This window comes from Nothobranchius furzeri, chromosome 9 (genome assembly GCF_043380555.1).
Source record: "Nothobranchius furzeri strain GRZ-AD chromosome 9, NfurGRZ-RIMD1, whole genome shotgun sequence".
NCBI lineage: Eukaryota > Metazoa > Chordata > Actinopteri > Cyprinodontiformes > Nothobranchiidae > Nothobranchius > Nothobranchius furzeri.
Genome location: NC_091749.1, coordinates 69,562,423 through 69,585,104, shown reverse-complemented (window position 1 = coordinate 69,585,104; position 22,682 = coordinate 69,562,423). Strand labels below are relative to the sequence as shown.

General features: G+C 43.4%; 1 protein-coding gene across 1 annotated transcript; it reads left to right on the top strand.

Annotated features, from left to right (window-relative positions):
- Positions 1 to 425: 425 nt before the first annotated feature.
- Positions 426 to 21,486, top strand: pepd (peptidase D). Its single transcript, XM_015954084.3, has 15 exons — positions 426 to 522; positions 2,875 to 3,058; positions 4,600 to 4,727; positions 4,905 to 4,968; positions 9,519 to 9,566; positions 11,909 to 11,970; positions 12,096 to 12,140; positions 13,852 to 13,927; positions 15,988 to 16,034; positions 16,603 to 16,671; positions 16,996 to 17,073; positions 17,552 to 17,700; positions 18,047 to 18,231; positions 20,820 to 21,011; positions 21,103 to 21,486. Exons 1-15 carry the CDS (start codon positions 506 to 508, stop codon positions 21,226 to 21,228), a joined length of 1,470 nt encoding a protein of 489 aa, XP_015809570.1. The 5' UTR covers positions 426 to 505; the 3' UTR covers positions 21,229 to 21,486.
- The last annotated feature ends 1,196 nt before the right edge of the window (positions 21,487 to 22,682 follow it).

Below are 22,682 nucleotides of genomic sequence, written 5' to 3'. Positions count from 1 at the left end.
ATGCCCAAGGACACGACTGACATGGCTGTGGGTTGGAGCTTGCAACACACTGATTTCAGGGTTAACTTCGAACACCCACAGCCATCTTCGTCCCTAATATTTTCCTGTTTAAATAACCACAAAATTCCACGTAAACAACTGTGTTATGTAAAAAGTGTTAAGTAAATGTAATTTTAAAGTGTAAAGTTTCAAAGAATGAAGGAAAAACTCTGTATCCTGAGGTTCTCAGTGAAACATGACAATGGAGCTGTTTGAAATATCTTAAGGAAGCTAATTTACCTTCATAGGTTCGAATCTGATTAATTTCAGTCGTTTTGTTTCGAGTTTATTAGGTAATTCATGTGAGGGCAGCGCCCAAATACGCCGTTAGTGCAAGTCTCAGATTGTAGCTGAGATGTCCTGAAGACTTGAACGCAGCACGAAGCCACGTCAGCTGACTCGACGCCAAAAACCCACTGAAGTCACGTGACACGCGTGAACACGTGACAGTTTGGTTTCGCTCACCATGGCTGCTGCAGCGACGTGAGTTTGCTTTTCAAATAACGGATGAATATCTGAATATTTTTAGGTTTTAATCGTTTTACAAACAGTTTTGAGTTTATTTTATCCGCCATTGTTGTCAGTTAGCCGAGCACGCGAGCATTTGCTAAGCAATTTTTGGCATAAAATTTCTAATATATTAAATAATTTAGGTGAAATATGGTATTATCTTTAATAATAATTAGCAAAAACCGATTAACTTTTAATGAAACTAGTCACGAGAGTAAATACTTGTTATTCCAGTGAAATTAACTATTTTATTCCCCTCTTTTGTAATCGTCTTTGCATTTTAAATGTCTGTTATTTTAATAAACACCTTAGAAATTAGTAGTTATTATTTAAACAAGAGCCTAGTTCCGCTGGACTAAATAGGATTTTATGTTCCTGGGGGATTTTGACTTCCCGCTGCTGTGTTTAAACAACTTTATGAACACAAAGACTATGTTTAAGGTACATAGCAGACGCTTTTGTCCAAAGCGATCGTGTGTTTTATGTGTCATGTTGTTTTCATGGGTTAAATTAAAAGGTATTACAAGTTCTGGAGATGATTTAAAGTTTGTAGAAGTCAGTCAAACCACAATTAGCCTCAGTCACATGATCCAGGAGACAGTACAAATCATCTGGAGAACTTGAGCTTCCTAACAAACCGAAAACATCTATTTAAAGTCTTTTACATTGATCTTTGTTAGAAACTCTGACAGTTTTAACACTAAATACACGTTTAAAGAGAAAATAACGTAAACATGTTCAAAACGGGTGATAAAACTGAGAGGTTATGATTTCTACTTTGCCCTGGTGGAATAAAACATCTTTATCTTATCAGCAGAACTGTGACCTGAGACAAAGATTTATATCTATGAGTCACTCACTTCTATAGTGAGTACTTAAAGGTATTTTAGACATTCAAGTCAAAGGTGTGGTTCACTGAAAAAGCATTTTAATGTTTTATTTCTGATTCTAACGGGTCCGTCTGAGTTTTTCATGCAGACTCAACATGAAAATAGTCTCCTACACCTACCTCCTGCAGTAGCTTCTGATAGAAAACAGGCGGTGAAACTCTAGATCTACGTCACACAACCATACCATGCCAATTTATTTGTAGAGCACTGTTTAAAAATAGCAAGGCAGGTAACCTAAGTGCTGTATAAAAAGAGCCGGAGGCTCGGATACATCAGCGGGAACAGCAGAAAACGGCGGAATTGGCTCAAATGCAGAAAATCCTGACAGATCTACGTCACGCTGTGAACTCACTCATCCTGACTCACAACGAGGAAAGTTGTCATCGGTTTAGCATCCAGGAAACAGCAGAGAACGTCTTGGCTAGTAGAAGCTAACTGTTAGCATTAGCAACGCCACCACCCAGCAAAACTCCTCCAGGCTCGATAAAACATCAATGTTGCAGAGCAAACCGAGTCAGTGGTAGAGTCATGCTGCTGTTAGCCAATCAGAGATGAGATGTCCAAATATCAGGAAATGAGACTTCAGATCCTGCCTTCTGAAGCTCTCGTCTGATCTGGCAACCTTCTGCATCCTGAAACAGGCGCACCAGGGCTCTCTGTGCCCAGAGTGCTAAGGCGTGCTGCCTTCAAGAGTCGTAGAGTCAGATGGCCACAACAGATACTGCCACATAATAATTCAATCAATGTTAGCTTAACTTCTCGACCTGCTGCTGACACCTTTTCTGTCATAAGTCCCAACACTGGTTTATTCTTAACTTCAAAATCCCCTCTTCAGATTAGCTTTCTCCTTTCTGCCTGCTCTCGGCGGCTCACACAAACACACGCGTGTGCAGGTCGTTCAACATGAATATCATGAAAAAGTCGATTTACTTCAGTCGTTATTCTTCGGTGTCCGTGGTCGTCTTTTGGACTGTCAGGTCAGCTGTCTTCCCCATGACTGCGTAGCCTGCAGAACTAGCCTCAGAGACCATTTAAAGGCTTTTGCAGGTCTTTGAGTTAATTAGCTGATCAGAGTGACACCAGGCATCTTCAGTATTGAACCTTTTATAAATATTCAAACTTTCTGACATACTGACTTTGGGGTTTTCATTAGTTGTCAGTTATAATCATCAGAATTAATAAAAGAAACATGTTAAACGCATCATTCTGTGTGATGGATGAACCTAATATGCAAGTTATGTGCAGAATCTTTAAGCTGATAAGTTCCCGTTTTTCCTCGCAGCGTTTCCTGTAAATGTTCTTTAGTGATGTTTAAACTTTTCAGGATCCAAATGAATACCTGAGCAGACTCTGCGTTGTTTTTACTCGTGCTTACTCGTCCGCCTGCGGCCGCAGACCCGCCCTCAGCCCTCCTTGTTTTCTCCTGTTCCTTCAGACCCGTGTTCTGGCTCGGGAACGACACCCTGAGGGTGTCCGCGGCGCTCTTCGCGGAGAACCGTCGCAGGTTGTGTCAGGAGCTGAGAGCCAAAGAGGGTTTGGTGTCAAAGTCTGTGGTGGTTCTGCAGGGAGGAGAACAGACCCAGAGGTACTGCACAGACACAGACGTCCTCTTCAGACAGGTTGGTTCTCCACATGTTTGTCGTGCTTTTATGTTTTATTCCCATTTCTGATCCACTTGAAAATCCTGATTCTGGAAATTAAAACCTCTGCTTGAAACATTTGTTGCTGCTAGCAGCCGTAGCCCTTTGTGGCGGTGAGTTCTTGCGCTGAGAAACATCTCACATTTTCACATTGCTTCCTGGCAGTGGTAGCTGAGTGAACCAGACCAAACTCTTGCTTTGCAAAGTTTGTCTAGGAACGCTCCACTGGAACCTCTGCAGCCCCAACAGCATTCTGGCTGGCCAATCACAGCTCTCTAGAGGGGTTTCAAACACATAAAGAGCTGTGATTGGTCCATAATGGTGGGCCAATCATAGTGCTCTATCTGCTTAGTGAACAAATCACAGAGCTTTATCCGCTTTGTGGGCCAATCAGGGCACTCTATATGCCTGGTGGGTGGGATGATGCAACAGAGCGAAACAAGATGGCGACAGCTCGTTTGAAACGGCTTTTACATCCATGTTGGACGATTAGAACTTGGGCTTCATCAGAATCAGGAGCAGATAGATGTATTCAAGTGCTTTTTTTTTTTTTTAGAAAAAAATATGTGTTTTCTCCTTCTTCAACTGTGGACCGCCTCATTTACCGATAGCTGTTGCGGTATGTCAATCAATCAATCAATCAAAGCTTTATTTATAAAGCACCTTCCGCAACCCTGTCAGGAAGCCCAAAGCGCTGAACATGGTTCAGTTGAAGGTAAATATATTGAATAAATCAAAAATAAAAGCAATTCGAATCACAAAATACACATTACAAAATAGGTGAAACATTCTGGTACAGGACAAATGTGTAAAACAATGGATTGAGTGAACCAACAAAAACTGTGAAATAAATTTAACATAAAAGAGGGCCAAAATCAAACATGTTCAGGAAACGCCAAGCGGAGGAGGTGGGTTTATAGGCGACTCTTGAAGACTGGCAGAGATGGGAACAGCCTAACTGAGGGTGGCAACTGGTTCCAGAGTGACGGTGCTAGGACTGAGAAAGCCCGGTCCTCGCGAGTACGACACCTAGAACGAGGGACAGCGAGCAGGCCTTGGTCAGAGGAGCGCAGAGCGAGTGATGGGGAATATTTGTTCAGGAGCGTGGCCAGATAGGGGGGACCACCACCCTGGAAGAAATGATAAACAAAGACGAGGATTTTCAATTGTGAGCGATAGCAAACCGGAAGCCAGTGCAGGGAGGCCAGAACCGGACGGATGTGGTCCCGTTTCCTGGTCCCAGTCAGGAACCTGGCTGTCACATTCATTGTCCAATAGCATGCGGAGATCATATGAAGGACAACGGTAGAACCCGCCCCACAACCGAGAGCCGTCAGTGGAGCGTTGCCAGACTAAATAATACATTTATTTAGTCTGGCTTGCCAGGCTATGGCAGTGGTGCATTCAAAGACCAAATTAGGCGTGGTAGTTTCACCAGGTGACCTTTAGCTGAATGGCCCAACCTCAACCGTTTTGGGTTACGTGTACAGCTGCTGTTTCTGGCTTTTCCACCCGTGCAGGAGTCTTTCTTCCACTGGGCTTTTGGAGTCACCGAGCCCGACTGTTACGGAGCCATCGACGTGGATTCTGGGAAGTGCATTCTTTTTGTTCCTAAACTGCCTGAAAGCTACGCTACGTGGATGGGCGAGTAAGTCCCTCTAATCCTCCGAGTTCAGATCACCTGATAATAATTACTAAGAACTTAATTCCTTCTATTTTATTGCTAATTTGTTTTTCTCTGTATATCTTTTAATTTATGGGCGAGATCCAGATGATTCGGGGTGAGTTTCTGTGTTGCTAAGTTTCCGTCTTGATCTGTTGACAGGATCTTTCCGAAAGAACACTTCAAGGGGAAATATGCTGTTGATGAGGTGCAGCACACCTGTGATGTAAGTACGTGTTCGGCTGCTTTCGGGTCACCTTTTCCGTGAAGAAACAGAATCTGTATGTAAAATCGAGACATTTGTGCTGCTGAAATCGATGTTCGTTGTTGCAGATCTAATGATCCGTGTTGAATCTGTATCATAACTCAACACATGAGATGCGTTTTTATAAGTAGGGATGCAACGATACCACTTTTTTCCAAACCGATACGATACAGATACTTGGATTGGAATACTCGCCGATACCGATTACCGATACTGATACTTCTACCACACAAAAAAATGCAATGATTTGGAATACAGATTTTATTTTCTTCTCTGCTTTCAACAGGAAAAGACTGTGAGGTAGATAGAAAGTAAAACATATGAATAGAAATCATCACAAAACTAAAATATTAGGTGAACAGAAATGACAAGTTATAGTGAAGCCATTTTCAAGCAACTGCATTGGTATCGGTTAACTTTTACCGATACCGATACCAGTATCGTATCGGTGCATCCCTATTTATAAGGATAAACTTTGACCTCTATCGTTTTTTGTGTTTCTCAAAATTCAGTCCATGAGCATATGTTTATGAGTAAATGGTGCTTTTTTTTATTTTATTTTTTGCATTTTATTTTGGAAAACGTGAACGGTATTCCACTCTGACTTTCCAAAGGGAAATGAAGGCAACTGGACTTTGGTTTCTTGAAGATGTTTAGCTTCTCATCCGAGCAGCTTTATCAATTCTGACTGGAACATGTGGGAGTCGAGCTTATAAACTGTGGCTGCCTGTTGTTATTTAACGAGCAGAAACTACAAATGAGTACCCCCCCCCCCCCGATGTAGTTGATGTTGTTTGGCATTATTGTGTTGTGATGGTTGTTTCAATTAGATGCAGCTGTCTGTCGTTGCTTAACAACCATTATAACTTTAAAGAGCAAGTCACCCCCTACCAGATTCTTACTCAACTCCCACTTCATGTTTGAAAAATGCAACAAATGCTGTTGCCTAGCAGACCGAGAGGGCGTTGCCGCTAACAAATACACACAGTCATGACACTGTGACATCATAATGTACCATCTGACATCATAGTGTACATCTTAGCCAATAGTGACGGCAGATTGAAACTCAAATGCAGTGCTGAGTTTTTGCCTGACGACGGTGCATCGCTGACAGTTTTAGGCAGAATATTTAAATTTTAACTAAGATGCACTAAAGTGCCGAATTATTGACTACATTTGTCTGCAGCACGATCAGACACTCATGTATATCGTTTATCAGCAAAAAAAAATGTTGATTTGGAGTGGCTTGCTCTGTAACGAGCAGAAACTACATATGAGTACCCCCCACCCGATGTAGTTGATGTTGTTTGGCCTTGTTGTGTTGTGGTGGTTGTTTTGATTAGATGCGACTCTGTTGTTGCTTAGCAACTATTATAACGTTAACAAGTTATGCGTCTCCTTTAAATTGTTTTTATTTAAACTGGCAACTGTAATTTTTTTGAACTAATAACCACTGTACAGAATTTTTTTGCCAACTTGAATTATCTTTAGTTTTTTTAACTAAATTATTCAAACGTGATTTTTGAGTCTTAGGTTGAGTTCGGCTTTGTTTCTTATGCATTTTTATACTTTTAGCCAAAATGATTCCTGTTCACTCCACACCCCTGATGGGATTCAGCCCGCACAAATCTCACCTGCCTGTCAGGATTATTTAAACTCATAACCTGCAGGCTTGTTTTAACAGCCTGTTGGGAGAGTTTCCTCGACTCCGGGCTGCCTGTTCGGGGCGTTTTGAGTAAACGTTTATTCGTGTTGTCAGCAGATTTCCAACCAACGGCTCCAGATCAGATTCAGGCTTTAGAAAATAAGAATAATAAATTCATCTTCCAGGAGAAGAGGTTTTAAACGTCTGAGAAGTGAAACAGACCAATATTTTACACTGGTTTCTATATTTAAACTCTTGTGACTCATCCTTGTGGTTCTGTGTCATCATCACCTGCTCGAGGTGTCGGGTTTCCTAATTAATCACGTTTATCTTTCATCAAACAGCAGTTTAACACCGTCAGACTAAATTAGAAACGTAACTGTATTCGTGTGTCTTTATACCGTTAAAACACCGGATGTGTGTCTTACTGAAGCATTAACCCCACCAGAAAAAGAAAATACCAGGATTTATTTTTATTATTATTTAATTCTTGTCAGAATCAGGTCATAAATTATTAAACTCCATACCAGAAACTCTTACAGAAAGTGTTAACGGGACTTTTCGGAGTTTTGAATTTTTATGTTCGCGATTGCCCCCTCAGGCCAAAAGCGTAACGGCAGCTTCAATAGTAGGCTCGTGCATGAGGCGCGCACGCTGTACGTGCACACTCCTTAACGAAAATAACAGCTGAGACAGTCCCGTGTGTGTGTGTGTGTGTGTGTGTGTGTGTGTGTGTGTGTGTGTGTGTGTGTGTGTGTGTGTGTGTGTGTGTGTGTGTGTGTGTGTGTGTGTGTGTGTGTGTGTGTGTGTGTGTGTGGCCTGGAGGACAGAGGACAGGAGAACGCGCAGCTAATTAATTAAATAATTTGGTTCTGTAGCTTTCTCTTCAGCACAGCCGACAAAGGTTTATGATGGGTCAGTCCTCCTGCATGCTCAGATCATTCCCTTCCCTTGCTTGAAAAATTGTTCCAAAATGAAAGTTGAACCCACATCTTTTTTATCTGTGAATTCAATGCTGTTCAGCGAGTCTCAAATAAAAATTTGGACATCTTACTGTAAAAAAAATATATCATTAATGTAAAAAAGAAACTCTAAATGAACTATGTTCACATCCAGAATCAAACCCGGGTCTTCTGCATGAGAGTCTGACGTCTTACTAGGTGAGCTAAAGCACCAGTGATGTCTTTTGTATCTGTAACTTTTATATCCTTGATGACAGCTGAAACAACGTTCAAAGAACGCTTCGGAGTGAAAATGGCTATTTTGTTGCTAATTTGCAGGAAATATCTAGAAGAAAGTTCTACAGAAAGTAGCTAAGGGTCCTCAGAAATGTAGCTAGCTTTGTCACTAGGCGTTAGGAACAGCGACAAAGTGGCACTGCCTCTCTCTCTGCTGCTAAAGCTACGGATAGCAAATGCTACGGGCGATGCCTGAGCGTGAACGCTCATGAAGCAGCCTGCTCGACCCGAGCATCTCTCTTTTTCTGTGATTTTACAGAAAAACAGGCAATCACAGTAAAAATGCCAGGGCTCATTCTACAGGACCAGGGCATTGCAGGAGAATGTATGAAGAAGACATTTATTATTTCTATTCATGTTTTGGCTGTCAAATTTCCATAATGTCCCTTTAAATAAGGCTTTCTGGTTTAGTCGTGACTCCCTCGTTCTCCCATATAAACCATGGAAAACTTTCATTAAAGCTCCGTCGGTTTTATTCAGCTGGTTTAGAATGTCACTACTTTAAAGGCAGCAGCTCACCAGGTACTAAACTGAGTTTCCAGGAAGTAATCTGTCTCAATGGTTTACTGATTCATCACAAAGTCCAACACCTCCAAACCTGTTAGCTCTGCTAGCTGAGTTTTATAACCGGGTGCAACTAGTTTTACTCTCTAGTGGTAAACACCGGTAGTAACCGTTTCTAGGATGTAAATCTAATTATTAATATAAAACATATAAATGTGTAATGTAGCTGAAAGGGTAAAGGTATTTGCAATCAGAACGTTTTGACTAAAGATGCACCAAAAGTTGTCCGGTGAACAAAATTGGCTTGAATTTAGAAATCGCCTTCATCTGAAACTCAATAAGCTTCTCTTTTTACGTCATACCCAAATGCTAATTAATGCTAGCAATTCATGTTAAGCAGAAATGATAGCAAAAGCATGTTTTCTGCTGTCTGTAGAGGTTATTTGGACAAAGTTGCTATTGAAGCCGTGCAGGAACCAAAAATTGGTATCGACCTGAAAAATGAGATTCGGTGCAGGTCAAATTTTCACCCCGAAGACCAGATTGTAGAGTCGCACTGGTGATGGATCAGGGTAGGATTGAGAGCCAGGGTTGCTGGTTCAGTCCCGGCTTGCCCAGACCATACCCCCACCCCGCGTACTTCCAGGGATCTTAGTGGTGCCTTCCTGGTTAAACCAATGAGAAGAGGCGACTTTTCATTATGAATCATGGTGAAGTTTTTAGATCAAGTCTAATACGTGAAAAAATGGGACGTTCGTGGTTAGCACTATTAGGAATATGATTAACCTGTAATCATGGCCAGTTCATATTTCCTCTATAAAAACTTCACCCTCAGTCCGTTGTTTATTGTGTCTGTTCCTCTTTTAAGCATTGTCTCGGCAGCAAGGCATCGGTATCTTTCTTGGTTCTGGACAGAGGCTCCAACCTCCTGTCCTTTCGGCGCTCCTGGCGTCAGTTCTCACCAGCGGCCGAGTGTGTGAATAACGGAAACTGCTTTGAGTGCCCAGAAAAGGCACTTTATAGATCCAGTCCACTGTAAAATACTAAAATCCCTCCATGTTGTTCTGTTTCGGACCGTTCAGCTTTGAGTTCTGCTGCTGATTGTTTCCTCTGAATTCCTGCAGATCGTGGATGTTCTGTCCGGCCTAAACCCGGCCGTTCTCCTGACTCTGGTAACCTCCTTTATTCCTACTCACTGGTACCGGTATCGAACCGCCACGTCCAAGGCCGGTTCTGCAGAAACCACAGAAAAGTTAAAACCATCTGACTTTTGGCAAGCAGTTTTGCCATATAAAAGCACTTTAAAATGCTTTGTCACAGGCCATTAGTGCATTTATTGCTTTAGCATGACATCATAAAAAAATGTTTCTCTTGGACTCAACACGCCGAGACGTTTGGAGGCTTTGTTTGTTATTTATTTATTTTCACACAAAATGAGCATTTTTTTCTAATCCAGGGCCCTCATTTATCAGATGTTTGCACAAGCTGTCCTAAATTCCTTCCTACGAATGAAATTAAGAACGTTCGTACGAACGGTCAAAAGCCTGATTTATGAAACGTGCGCTGGCCTCGTACGCACGTTCCTCCGCAACCGTCTGATGATAAATCCCACCTGTGCCTGTGTCGAGCCCATAACGGTTTCTTTAGGAGTCGTTCTGTTTGGAGATGGTTTTATTTTCTATATATACTGCGATACATTTTTTCCTCTGTTTGTATGTGTCAAAATGACACGCGTTTAAATATCCTCATGTGGCAAATATATGCCACTGCAGGCATATAGGCCTCCTCCTCTGCCCGCTCCATGCTTGCAGTCACTGCCATTCTGTTGTCCCAATGTCAGCAGGGTGCACATCTTAAGCTGCTTTTACAGGACCATGGCGTTTTTTAAAATAGGATTTGCCGCGGCACCCTGGGGAGAGTTTTGGCATTTATAGTAGCAAAGCTGAAGCTAGAATAAACTGCCATCAGACACCTCTCCAACCAAGACGGGATAAAGGGAGGTGGCTGGAGCCCCCCCCCCCCGCACAGTACACGTGACTAACGCGACCACCCTCTATTGCAGGGGGGCCTCCCACAGTCGCTCCAAAGGAATTAGGGGGGCTGACACGCGTTTAGCCGTCAGAGGCGAGGGGCTGATGCGGCAATATTACTACCAAGCGAGGCGGAACGAATGCCGCAGTATTCGTGCAACGCCATGCCGGCATGTGCATTTATAGACATACCATTGCGGTAATATTACGCTGATTTGCCAGCATGGTGTGTCCTATAAAAGCACCTTTAGTGACATCACGTGTTATCGCGATATCGCGGTATTGCGATATAGCCAAAAACTCTTATCATTACCCAATTTTATATCGTTTCTACCTTATATCGTTTATATTGCCCACCCCTACTTCTGGGGGTTCTCGTAGTTTATAATAAAGTATAAACTGGAATCGGATTCGTGAGGTTTGTCTGTCGCTCCACAAAGGGTCCCAAATCCCAGCACAGCAGGATTTCCTTTGAGATCAGTGTGCTCACGGAGAACGCGTTCCCTCCAGAATCCCTCCAGCGGTGATACAACAGCAGATTCCCGTCGGTCACGTGTGTCTTCTATTGGTTTTAGCACCAATTATGTGAAAAAGCTGTTTTTCCACCAACATAATTGTTTAATGGCTAAAGCTTGGTTTATGCTTGACGCATTCACTTTCCGCGTGGTGATGCGGCTCGCGGATGGAACGCGCTTCACAACTCGCAGCGTTTATGGTTCATGCGGCTCGTCTCTGCGGTGAGCCAATATGCTCCCAAACTGTAGGGGGCAGCATGGAGCTCTACGGCATGCACCCAACACTACACCATAGTAGAAGTAGAAATGACTGTTCACAACATGGCATTCCAGCATTTTTAACAGCGTCCTCGTCTTTTCCGACAGTGCGAGCTATTTCTCTCCAAGAATTATTAACTACATGTTGATCACGGTGATCTCTGAGAGCTGAATCATACAAATGTCTGTATTTACGAACCTCTGCCGTACTAGTTCTTGACGGTCCGCCATGTTTTTCCGCGTCCGTCCGTCCGCGTGGTTAGAAATTTTCCGAGGTGCGCGTTGCGGAAATTCTGGGCCGTGCGGAGAATGGCGCAACTTTTCCGCGCAGAACCGTGCGGACCTCGCGGACGCGTCAAGCATAAACCAACCTTAAAGCACCTTACGGATGAGGAACGTGTGTGAACGACTGGGACCTTCAGTACTGCGGTTCCCCGGTTCTACCACTAGATGCTGTTCCTACGCATGCTCAGAGCTGTTCTTATATTTAGGAGCGTTTCTACGCACAAGTACAAACCGGTAAATGCCACACAACGCGTAAAATCGCTCCTACGCACATCTGTTTGTAGATATGGTTGATAAATGAGGGCTCAGGTACAAAACTTATTACCACCTGTATTTAACTGAGGAGCAGGTTAGTTTCACAGCCATTCTATTGTAAATAGTTTTGTTTTTCCTGTTAGCGATGTAACTCTCTGTTGTTGTCTGCAGCGAGGACAGAACACCGACAGCGGGAGCATCAGCCGCGAAGCCTCCTTCGAAGGAATCAGTCGGTGCGTTCACGGACTTCCTTCCTGCATGAACTTAATTGTTATTAGTTTATAGATATTAAAACAAACTGAGTGTAATTATGCATAAACTCGTTCATCATGTTGCCCCCTCTTTTTATTTTTATCAGCTTCCAAGTGAACAACACAGTTTTACACCCAGTTATTGTGGATTGGTGAGTAGTCTCTTCTGTCAGACTCCTGAAGAACGGCTGCAGGTTCAGGTTGTTGTGAGGAAAGCTCCGTTTCCCCTCGGAGTCGGGAGTCACTCTGCACGAATACAACAAGCTCCGTGCCTGCGTGCTTGTCTTTGGTATTAGTGTGGAGCCGTCGGATGATTAAACATTTCCTGAAATGAAGAGGAATGCTGTTCAGGCACGCTTCCAAAGGAGCCAAGCTATATTAAACCCTCTGACCGCTCCTCGCTCCGGCTGATGGGAATCTTTTAAAAACTGGAGCGTTTCTGCTTGTCGCCTCTGCATTAATTCTAGAAATGTCTTATTGTGATGAGAATCAGGTGGTTAAAAGGTGTTTTTTGGTTTATTTACATCATTCTTCAGATTGATTGTAAACAAAAGGTTTTACGTATTTGTAGAAAATGATTAAGTGTTTATTTATCACAATTTCATTTTATTTGTTTGACCAATAGGCAGCCTAAGTCTCCTCCCCTTCCAGTCGGCTCATGGGTGTGCGGAGGGACGAAAAAATGAATGAAAGTCAGCGGCGCTAAAAGAGCTATTGTCTAATCCGCCCTGCCTTAGGCCCTGGATCGCACATTTCTATTCACATCTAAAGTAACAAAGTGTGTTTCGACCACGCCAGTCACGTTCGTTGAGATTCATCAGCTTGTAAAAGTTCATAATTATCACGACTACAAACCAGACGTTGGCACGTCGCGTATACGATGTCACTTTGTGATTGCATTTGTAGTCCTGGAAATATTTTCCCACAAAACCTAAAATAATGTTTCCCCCCGTTCAAAAATAAGCACTTTCTTGGTGTCAAGATGCAGGGACAGTGTGTATTTTGCCTGGCAATAGGGGGCAATACATACCTAAATCACTGCAAGCAAGTATTATTTTTGTGTTCGAGTAAGACCTTACCAACGGATGGCCATTAGGGTGAAAAATCCCTGGGGGCACAACCTGCAGCAAAATAACAAGAACATCAGATTCCCTTTCATCACTGGCAACAAGCGAAGGGGTAAATGTGTGAAATAACAATGTTTATCAATGCTGAAAGTTTTGTAAACATTTGTTACAAATAAGTAAATGTGTTTTGTCCTCACAGGCTTCTGTAGAAGGAAGCATGGCATCCTATATGGCGTCGCCCAGAGAATTGGCCCCCCGTGTATTTTAGACCTGATTCTTATGTTCATATGTTATTAAACCACCAATAATTTTCAACAGCTGGGCATCTTTTAATTAATTAAAAACAACATTTTGATGGATATTTCCAGAGACTAATGGTGGAAAACTACACATTGTCACTTTTAAATTCATGGACATCATCTGTGAAATCCATGGCATAGTCCGGGAGTCCGGAAGTAGATGGGCGAGACTTAGGCTCCCTATTAACACATCCGATTTAATCCTCATCTGAAGAAGTTGAAGGATCCCAGATTTATTTCTAACGACCATGTTTTTACTCAAAAAGCTGAGTATCTTAAAAATGATAAACTACATAAATATACTAGAAGTCACGGCTTAGTGATAGTATTAAGTAGTTCTACATATATAAAGTGTTTAATCTTGTTTCTTTTGATTGCACCACAGCAGGATTTTTTCTTTTGTAGTTTTTGTTAATTATTTGTGATTTGTTATGTCTTGACTTGTCCATTTGTTAACAAGAACAAAAGAGACTTTTTCTCCTGCTGTCTGTTTGCAGTCGGGTCACTAAGACGGACATGGAGCTTGAGGTTCTGCGTTACACCAACCGAGTTTCCAGTGAAGCCCACAAGATGGTGAGATCCTCCTCAGCAGGACTCGGATCATAAAGTTTTATCAGGCATCAGTTTGCCGTAGTTTCAGGATTCTTAAAGTTCCTTTAAGTTGTTTAAAATTATATTTTAAAGGTGCGGTTTACTCATTTATTTAATACATTTGCAGTGTTCTCTTAAAAAAAGAAGCTATGGTGCTCCTTTTCTGTGATGCAGAAGTTTGCTGGTGCAGTTGTGGGCTGAAGATAGCAGGATTACTCATTAATATTAATGATATGCACACACATCCCTTCTGATTGTCTAACAGAACGAGTTCAGCCATGTTGCAAAGTCACTATCACCTAGACCACATGTGTCAGATTCAAGGCCCGCTGAGCATTTTTATGTGGCCAACAAGATAAATATCAAATATATTAAAACTGACCCGCTGGCTGATTTTACCACAAAGACTACAACTCCCATGATGCTTTGTGACGTTAGCACGGCACCGAAGCGCCCCCTCCTTTGTGTTTTTTCCAGCGCCTGCAGCTCTGCTGTCTCGGAAGACCTAAACACTCCTCTCACTCAGCGCCGAGTTTACTCGGCTATTTGCCAATGCTGAAGCCCAGAAACGGAGATTTTAACCGCTCAGTAACGCGTTCACGACCGAAAGAGAACGTTTTCCAACTAACCTCCAGACAGAGCTGATATAACTTCAGCGAGCAGCGACACGCTCAAACCAGCATGACTCTGTTGCTGCTGTAGTTTTTATTTTTCCTCCCCGACACACATCGACGTGGTCAAGCTGCTCAGACATGTTCATCAGCACAAACCTATGTGAGCACCTGTTGTCATCTAATGTTGTCATTATTATGATGAAGATGAACAAACAACAGGAATCTCCTCCTCAGCTCAGATCAACCCCATGATGCAGGTATCTGGCTGGAACAGGTGAGCATCACAGTAAACCAGTGGAGCAAACTGAGCTTTAAATATGTTGGTTTTATGCTCTTTTTCTGCTCCAAAACATGAAAGTTAACAGGTGAGATGTTGCAATTTCATTTAAGATAAAATTATATTTTATTTTGTTGTTGGCCCGTGAGAAAAGATTTAACCTACAGTAAACAGGAAGTGGAAAGGCTGCAGATAGATGAATAGAATAGAAAATCCCTTTATTGTTCCTCAGTGGGGAAAGCTAGACGTCACAGCAGCGATGACACGTATTACAGGAGAAAAAAAAAGAAAAATTAATAAATAAGAAAACATAAATCCTGAATAGATTTTAAAAATGCTGACTATACCACAAATAATGAATACCGCTGATGCCTTTTATTTAAAACAGACTTGCTCGTGTGTCATTTGGTTATTCCACATTCAGTGTTAATGCAGAAATAAGTTTGTTTCCAAATTAAAAGGTTCAAAATTGCATACATGTTGATAAAGAAAATGTGCAAATTTGCCGTCACTTTTTCAAAAAATATTAAGTTTGACCCTCGACTCCGTCCCAGAGTTTCATTTCAGCCCAGTGTGAATTTGAGCCTAGGCACTCGCCGGTCTCTCCTCGCTGCAAGAAAAAACCTTCCCATGGGCGGGCGTGAGCCAAGATGGGCGGGGTCATGAATGCAAATTCACAGTGTGACATAGATATGTGAGGATTTTCATATCCTTGCATTTCACCACCTTTTTTCTTCAGAAGCAGGAGGTAGGTGTAGGATACTATTTTCATGTTCAGCCTGCATGAAAATCTCAGAGTGACTCATTAGAATCAGAAATAATCATGATAATTAGTTTTTCCGCCAACCGCACCGTTTATTATAAAAGTGCTCAAAACTGATGCTGGTTTCAGCTCAATCAGAGAAGAAAGTGAAACGATCGTGTTTCATGTTTAAATCCTCACCAGCAGAAGGTCCTGGAAAGCCTTGAAAGTGCTTGAATTAGAATTCAGCTAAGATGGACGTTCACTTGTGCTGTTTTGGATGTGATTCGTTTCATTTTTGAGTTTGGATGATTTTGTGATTTTAACGTGAGTTAAACTAAAAAGGTGAGATTATTTTTAACCAACGCAGAACAGGTCTGTGTTAAGTTTGTGATATTTGTTGTTGTAGATCATGAAGCATGTGAAACCAGGACAGAAAGAATATGAGATGGAGAGGTACGTTGTTTCCTGACCAGACATGAAAACGGTTTATTAAAGAGCAAGTCACCCCAATCACTTTTTTTTTACTGATAAACTATATAAATGTGTGTGTGTAATCGTGCTGCAGACACGTGTAGTCAATAGTTCTGCACTTTAGTTAGAATTTTAATTTTCTGCCTAAAACTGTCAGTGTTGTGCCGTTGTCAGGTAAAAACTGCACTGCAGTTGAATTTAAATCTGCCATCGCTATTGGCTAAGAGGTACCCTAGAACGTTAGCTGGTACCATATGATGTCACAATGTCGTTGTTAGCCTGTGTGTGTGTGTGTATTTGTTGGTGGCTCCGCCCTCTCGGTCTGCTAGGCAACAGCATTCGTTGCATTTTTCACACAGGAAGTGGGAGCGGAGTAATACTCTGGTAGGGGGTGACTTGCTCTTTAATCAGTTAGAGGCATCTCAGTTTTAGTTTTTCACCCTTACAGTTGAAGTTAAGGAGATGTGGAGTGACGTTACCTTCTGAAAACACATAAAATGTATTTATTTAGTGTTTTTCCATTTAACGGAACGTGTTTTTGTTTCTGCAGCCTGTTCCAACACTACTGCTACACTAAAGGAGGGATGCGCCACACCTCTTACACCTGCATCTGTGGAACGTAGGTCTTCGGTCTGCTCATTGGGCGGAAACACGAACTCGGTCCAGTTTCTCACGACGCTGAAGTGAATGCAAACGGACTTTTAGAGGGAGGGATGGGTTTTATTTTACCTGTTCAAAGACCGTAGGAGACAGTTTTCCTCTCAGAGGAGACAAAGCGTCCATCTGGGTGACTAGACATGGACAGGCCTGTGAAAAATATGAGACCAATTGGAGACGGGTTGGGGACCAAACTGTGAAGAAGATGAGAGAAAAGTTTCAAATGAATTCCAAATTGAATGTTTTGCAATAGTTTAATTGAAAAGTTTGATTTTATCTCCACCAGAGGCAACAATTCCTCCGTCCTCCACTACGGTCACGCCGGGGCCCCAAACGACAAAAGCATTCAGGACGGAGACATGTGGTGAGATGCCTTCAGTGGGACTAAAGTCCTCATTAAAGAGAAAGTCACCCCCAAATCAACTTTTTTTTCTGATAAACTATATAAATGTGTGTCTAATCGTGCTGCAGACACGTGTAGTCAGTAGTTCTGCACTTTAGTGCATTTTAGTTAAAATTTACATTTTCTGCCTAAAACTGTCAGTGTTGTGCCGTTGTCAGGTAAAAACTCTGCACTGCATTTGAATTTAAATCTGCCATCGCTATTGGCTAAGAGGTACCCTAGAATGTTAGCTGGTACCATATGATGTCACAATGTCGTTGTGAGCGTGCGTGTGTGTGTGTATTTGTTAGTGGCTCCGCCCTCTCGGTCTGCTAGTTAACAGCATTTGTTGCATTTTTCAAACAGGACGTGGGAGTGGAGTAATACTCTGGTAGGGGGTGACTTGCTCTTTAAGGAGCTTCTTTCTGTTTTTCTGGGTCAACATTTTTTCTCCCTGCAGTCTGTTTGATATGGGTGGAGAGTACTACTGCTACTCGTCAGACATCACCTGCTCCTTCCCAGCCAACGGGAAGTTCACTCCAGACCAGAAGGCTGTCTACGAGGCGGTTCTGAAGTCCTCCCGCACCGTTTTGGCCGCCATCAGACCAGGTTACTGGGAAAAAAGCTCACTAAATGTTCCAGTGTAGGACCAGTCACAGCTGTGAACACAAACACAATAACTGGTGCATTCTGTGGCTTTATTTAGATTATTTTCTACTTTTAAGATTAAAACTGATGAAGAAACACAATATTTTTATCATTAAATAATCAAAATTATATTAATAAATGAAGCTTGGAGGCTGTTGGGAGAATTTTCTGCCTGAAGTTTTGAGACAAATCCAAGAACCCCACCACCATAACACTTCCTCCTCTGTGCTTTACAGTCAGAACCAAACGAGCGAAGACGAGCTTGTGAACAAAAGTCGTCTCAAATGTTTATTTGGTTTTGTTGAAGGTGTGAAGTGGTCCGACATGCACCGCCTGGCTGATAAGGTCCACCTGGAAGAACTAGTGACGATCGGGATCCTGCACGGGAACGTGGATGACATGTTGAAGGTCCACCTAGGTTCTGTCTTCATGCCCCACGGCCTGGGACACCTGCTGGGCATCGACGTGCACGATGTGGGAGGCTACCCTGAGGTGGGAAGACTTAAAAGTCCTCGACAAAACCTCTACTGTGTCAGAGCTGCAACAGGAAGGCAGTGGAAGGAGGAAACGTTATCTTTTTTCTCTTGAATAGTGATGAGTCATCAATAATAAAATTTAGCAGAACTGAAAGAAGTTCAAGACGAGGGTAGGACGGTCTGAGCTCTGAACGCAGACGGTGGAAGAATCTGTTGGTCTGGAATAAACGGAGGGAAGGGTTGACCCAGTGGGAAGTGAAACCTTCCCTATCAGAGGAAAATTGGGCTGCATGTTGGTGCCGTTGTTAGTGCTGTTGCCTCGCAGCAAGAAGGTTGCCGGGTCGAAACTCGGCAGCGGTCTTTCTGCGTGGAGTTGCATGTTCTCCCCATGCATGCGTGAGTTTCCTCCGGTTTCCCCCACAGATCACAATGTGCCCTATAGGTTAACCCCGGTTTCCCACTGCAAGCATCACCGGAACGGAACGGCAGCGAAGCGGCACCGCTTCAAATAGAATCCAGTTAGTCTATGGAGTGTTTCAAACCAGCCGCGACGCGGCAATTTCTAGGAGCATCCCAGAAGCGGCATGCCGCGCCGCTAAAGATGGGATCGGGATCTATTTTTTCTGCGAGCCACTTCTGGAACACGCCAATTTCTGCAGTTCACATAGTGCGAGACAGGAAACCACACACGGTTTCAGTGTAAAGTCCCCGGTTATTTTCTAAATAAAATGCAACGTTGCGATGTTATCTACAACTTACGTCAGCACGTGTGACCGAACGGCTTTGTTTACCACCAGTTTCTTTCGAGAAGTGCAACGGTGTGATTCCTTGCGGGGGTTGTGATCTCTCGATGAGGAAGGTGTCGGAAGTCTCGAGGGATTTTAGAATCTCGCGAGTACAGCGAGGCGCAGCGAGGAAGCCGTGCCGCGGCCAAGACTCTCCCGGTGTGAAAAGGACCGCTTTGAAGTTCGCGAGTGAGCCGCTCCGCTGCTGTTCCGTTCCGCTGATGCTTGCAGTGTGAAACCAGGGTAACAATTGCACGTCGCTCTGGATAAAAGACGAGGTAAAAATGGCTCTTTGGTGGCTAAAACTAAATGATGAGACATGCAGGAACTTTCGTTGACAAGACTGGATTACAATTATGCTCAAAATGCGCTTTTCTGCCTGTCCTGCCAAACCTAAAAAGTAACAGCCTTGCTGCTGCGGTCTCCCGACCGTCACGCAGCGAGCATGTGTCCTGCTCAGCCCAAAACCTGAGCTTTTCTATCGGGGGAATGCGCATCGCTCAACACAGCGGCTTGAGCGAGGAAACAGAAACACGAGCGATTGTGAGGCTACTTTTAAACAGAGCCATCTTCCAACAAATGGTTCTCCGATAAAAGTTTGTCCATGGCAAGTCTTTAGTCCACAGTCCAACGTAATAATCCGCGGAAAGCCTTGGAAATTTCCCATCAAATACGTCTCAAAGTTTTCATCATAATCTCCGTTAGGATCCTCATATTAGCTTCTGGAGATCTTACTTGATCCAACAGTGATGGGTTACCCCAGAGTCCTCCACTATTGGCTAAAAGGTCAAAAGTGCTTCCCCCCGTTCTCACGTGTAGCTCAAACCAGTTTTTGCGGAATGTTATTGATTGTTGCATCAAAAAAACAAAATCTTACATAACCAATTCCTCAGGGTCCGCTTCCATAAAGTGATGCATCAAGTGATGTGTCAAGCATACACCAAGCTTGCGGCTCGCGGGTGGAACGCCCTTCACAACTCGCAGCGTTTATGGTTCGTGCGGCTTGTCTCTGCGGTGAGCCAAGATTCTCCCAAACTGTAGGGGTCAGTATGGAGCTCTACGGCATGCATCCAACACTACAACATAGAAGTAAAAATTACTGTTGCTTATTACAGTTGTTAATGAAAGTTGAGAGCCAACTCGGCTCTTTTAGAATTGGTGGAGTGTTCTTGTTTCCACCAGGATCACGCTTTTCCGTTTGTTCCCCTTCCTTGCCTTCACATATCGGCCCATCATGTTCTTCCAGCATTTTTTAACAGCGTCCTCGTCTTTTCCGACAGTGCGAGCTATTTCTCTCCAAGAATTATTAACAACATGTTTATCACGTGATCTTTGAGACCTGAATCATACAAATGTCTGTATTTACGAACCTCTGCCATGCTAGTTCTTGCCAGTCCATCATGTTTTTCCGTGTTCGACCGTCCGCGTGGTTAGAAAATTTCCTACGTGCGCGGTGCAGAATGTTTGGGCCGTGCGGAGGCGCGGTGGAGGGGCGTGGTTTTTAAATGACGCAATTTTGCCGCGCGGAGTCGTGCGAACCTCGCGGACGCGTCGAGCATAAACCAACCAGAGTGATTCTGATTGGAGGATCACTGCGTCAAGTGCCCGTAACATTACATGCGAACAATCCGAGTTCATGCTTTCCTTCCAACATCGCAGCAGGACCTACGGTGCAGCTACCGCGCACACGTTTATTACGATGTTGATGCTCAAACCTAACATTGTGCAGCTCTAAAAAACATTTTAAGAATCGAGACATGAACTGGTTTGCATATCTTCTAAAAAATCCTGGTAATAATAACAACGAGGTGTGTTTAAGGGCGTGGAGCGCGTCAACGAGCCCGGACTGAGGAGCCTCCGGATGGGCCGCCTGGTGCAGGAGAGGATGGTCCTCACTGTGGAGCCTGGGATTTACTTCATCAACCACCTGCTGGACCAGGCCCTGGCTGACCCCGCCCAGAACTGCTTCATCAACAACCAAGTTCTGGCTCGATTCCGAGGCTTCGGAGGGGTCAGTGAACGCATCTCAGGGCGCTTCTAATGAAATAACAGTGATGAGGTGTCTGGGTGGGTTCACTAACCGGAGCATCGCTGTTGTGCAGGTTCGTATCGAAGACGACATTGCTGTGACGGCTGACGGCGTGGAGCTGCTGACCTGCGTGCCTCGCACCGTGGAGGAGATAGAGGCCTTCATGGCCGACTCCGACAAACCCTTCAGCCCAGTCTGAATGAGAAAGTCTGTGGTTTAACTGGAGAGTCTTTATAAAGTTAATCAGTTTTCAAAATCATGATTATTCTCACAACGACTATCTTATTGTTCCTTCTGTGGCTTTAATTATTTAATAATATGATTATAACTCTTAACGAAACTCTGAACAGTAATTTTTTACAACATTTTGTTAACTTGTAAAGAAAAATCTGTATTTTTACAGTAATGATTTTCCAAGCATGTATTCATAAAATAAAACAAAGATTTAAAGTTGCAACCTCATCCTGCAGATTTATAAGTCTAACGTCTAAAATGTGCTTTTGGGTGCAGCGCTCCATGACTCACGGGTCTGAAGGCCACAGAAACCAGTGCTGCTCACGGTGGCAGCGATCCAAGACTAAGTCTCGAACACAAACTGTTGGACGTCATCAGAATTCTCATCTGTTTGCAAAAAGCAGAAAGCACCAGAAGGCAGATTAGGGAATGTTTGGAACGGCTGCAAAAACCTTAAATCCTACAGCCAGACGACGCCATGGTGGGTTAAAAGGACGTTGGCGAGCGCCAATTATCTACAGAAACCAAATCCAAATATCAGCACGGATGCCCGGCCAATTAGAGGCTACCCTGGTGCTTCCATTTTATTTATTTAGACATTTATTGAGCAAGAATTTATTCATTTAACATATTTAAGGACGGAAAACCAGATATAGAGACTTTTAAACAAAGTTGTAGTTTACCTGGATGGTAAAGCTGCAATAACAAATTTGCAAAACTATTTAGCTTGAAGCTTTTTCTACGCCTGACATACCTGGCGCTGCAGTCCGGTTCCAGCACGTTTCCTGCATGATTTAGATTATGAACACAGCTGATGTGTTTAATTTAGTGATTAGTCACCACTGTAGACACTAATGAAGGCTAGGGAGGCATTTCAGCTGTTAGATTAAAGTTAAAGTCCCATTAGTTGTCACACACACGGATGTGTGTGCGAAATTTGTTCTCCGCATTTAACCCATCCCCTGGGGGAGCAGTGAGCTGCAGATACAGCCGCGCTCGGGAACCATTAGGTGGCTTAAGCCCCCAATCCAACGCCTTAATGCTGAGTGTCAAGCAGGGAGGCATTGGGTCCCATTTTTTCAAAGTCTTTGGCATGACGCAACCAGGAATCGAACCTTGATCTCCCAGTCTCAGGGCGGACACTCTACCACCAGGTCACTGAGCTGTTAAGGTGTTAGACAGACGATGGCAAGGCAAGGAGAGAAGATTTTGGTTCTACTAACGAACACTAGAGGGTGCTAGAAGCAAGCCGAAACTGCCTAGTCTCCCTTCAATAACAAAGTAAAAACAAAGCTGTTGGCTGAACGTCGGGGGGGGGGGGGGCTGTTGGATCACTGGCTGTAATGCACATGAATCTTGAAATTTTGTCCAACAGTGTGGAACTTGCGCTTACACTGGACCTCTGTGTGACAGCACACT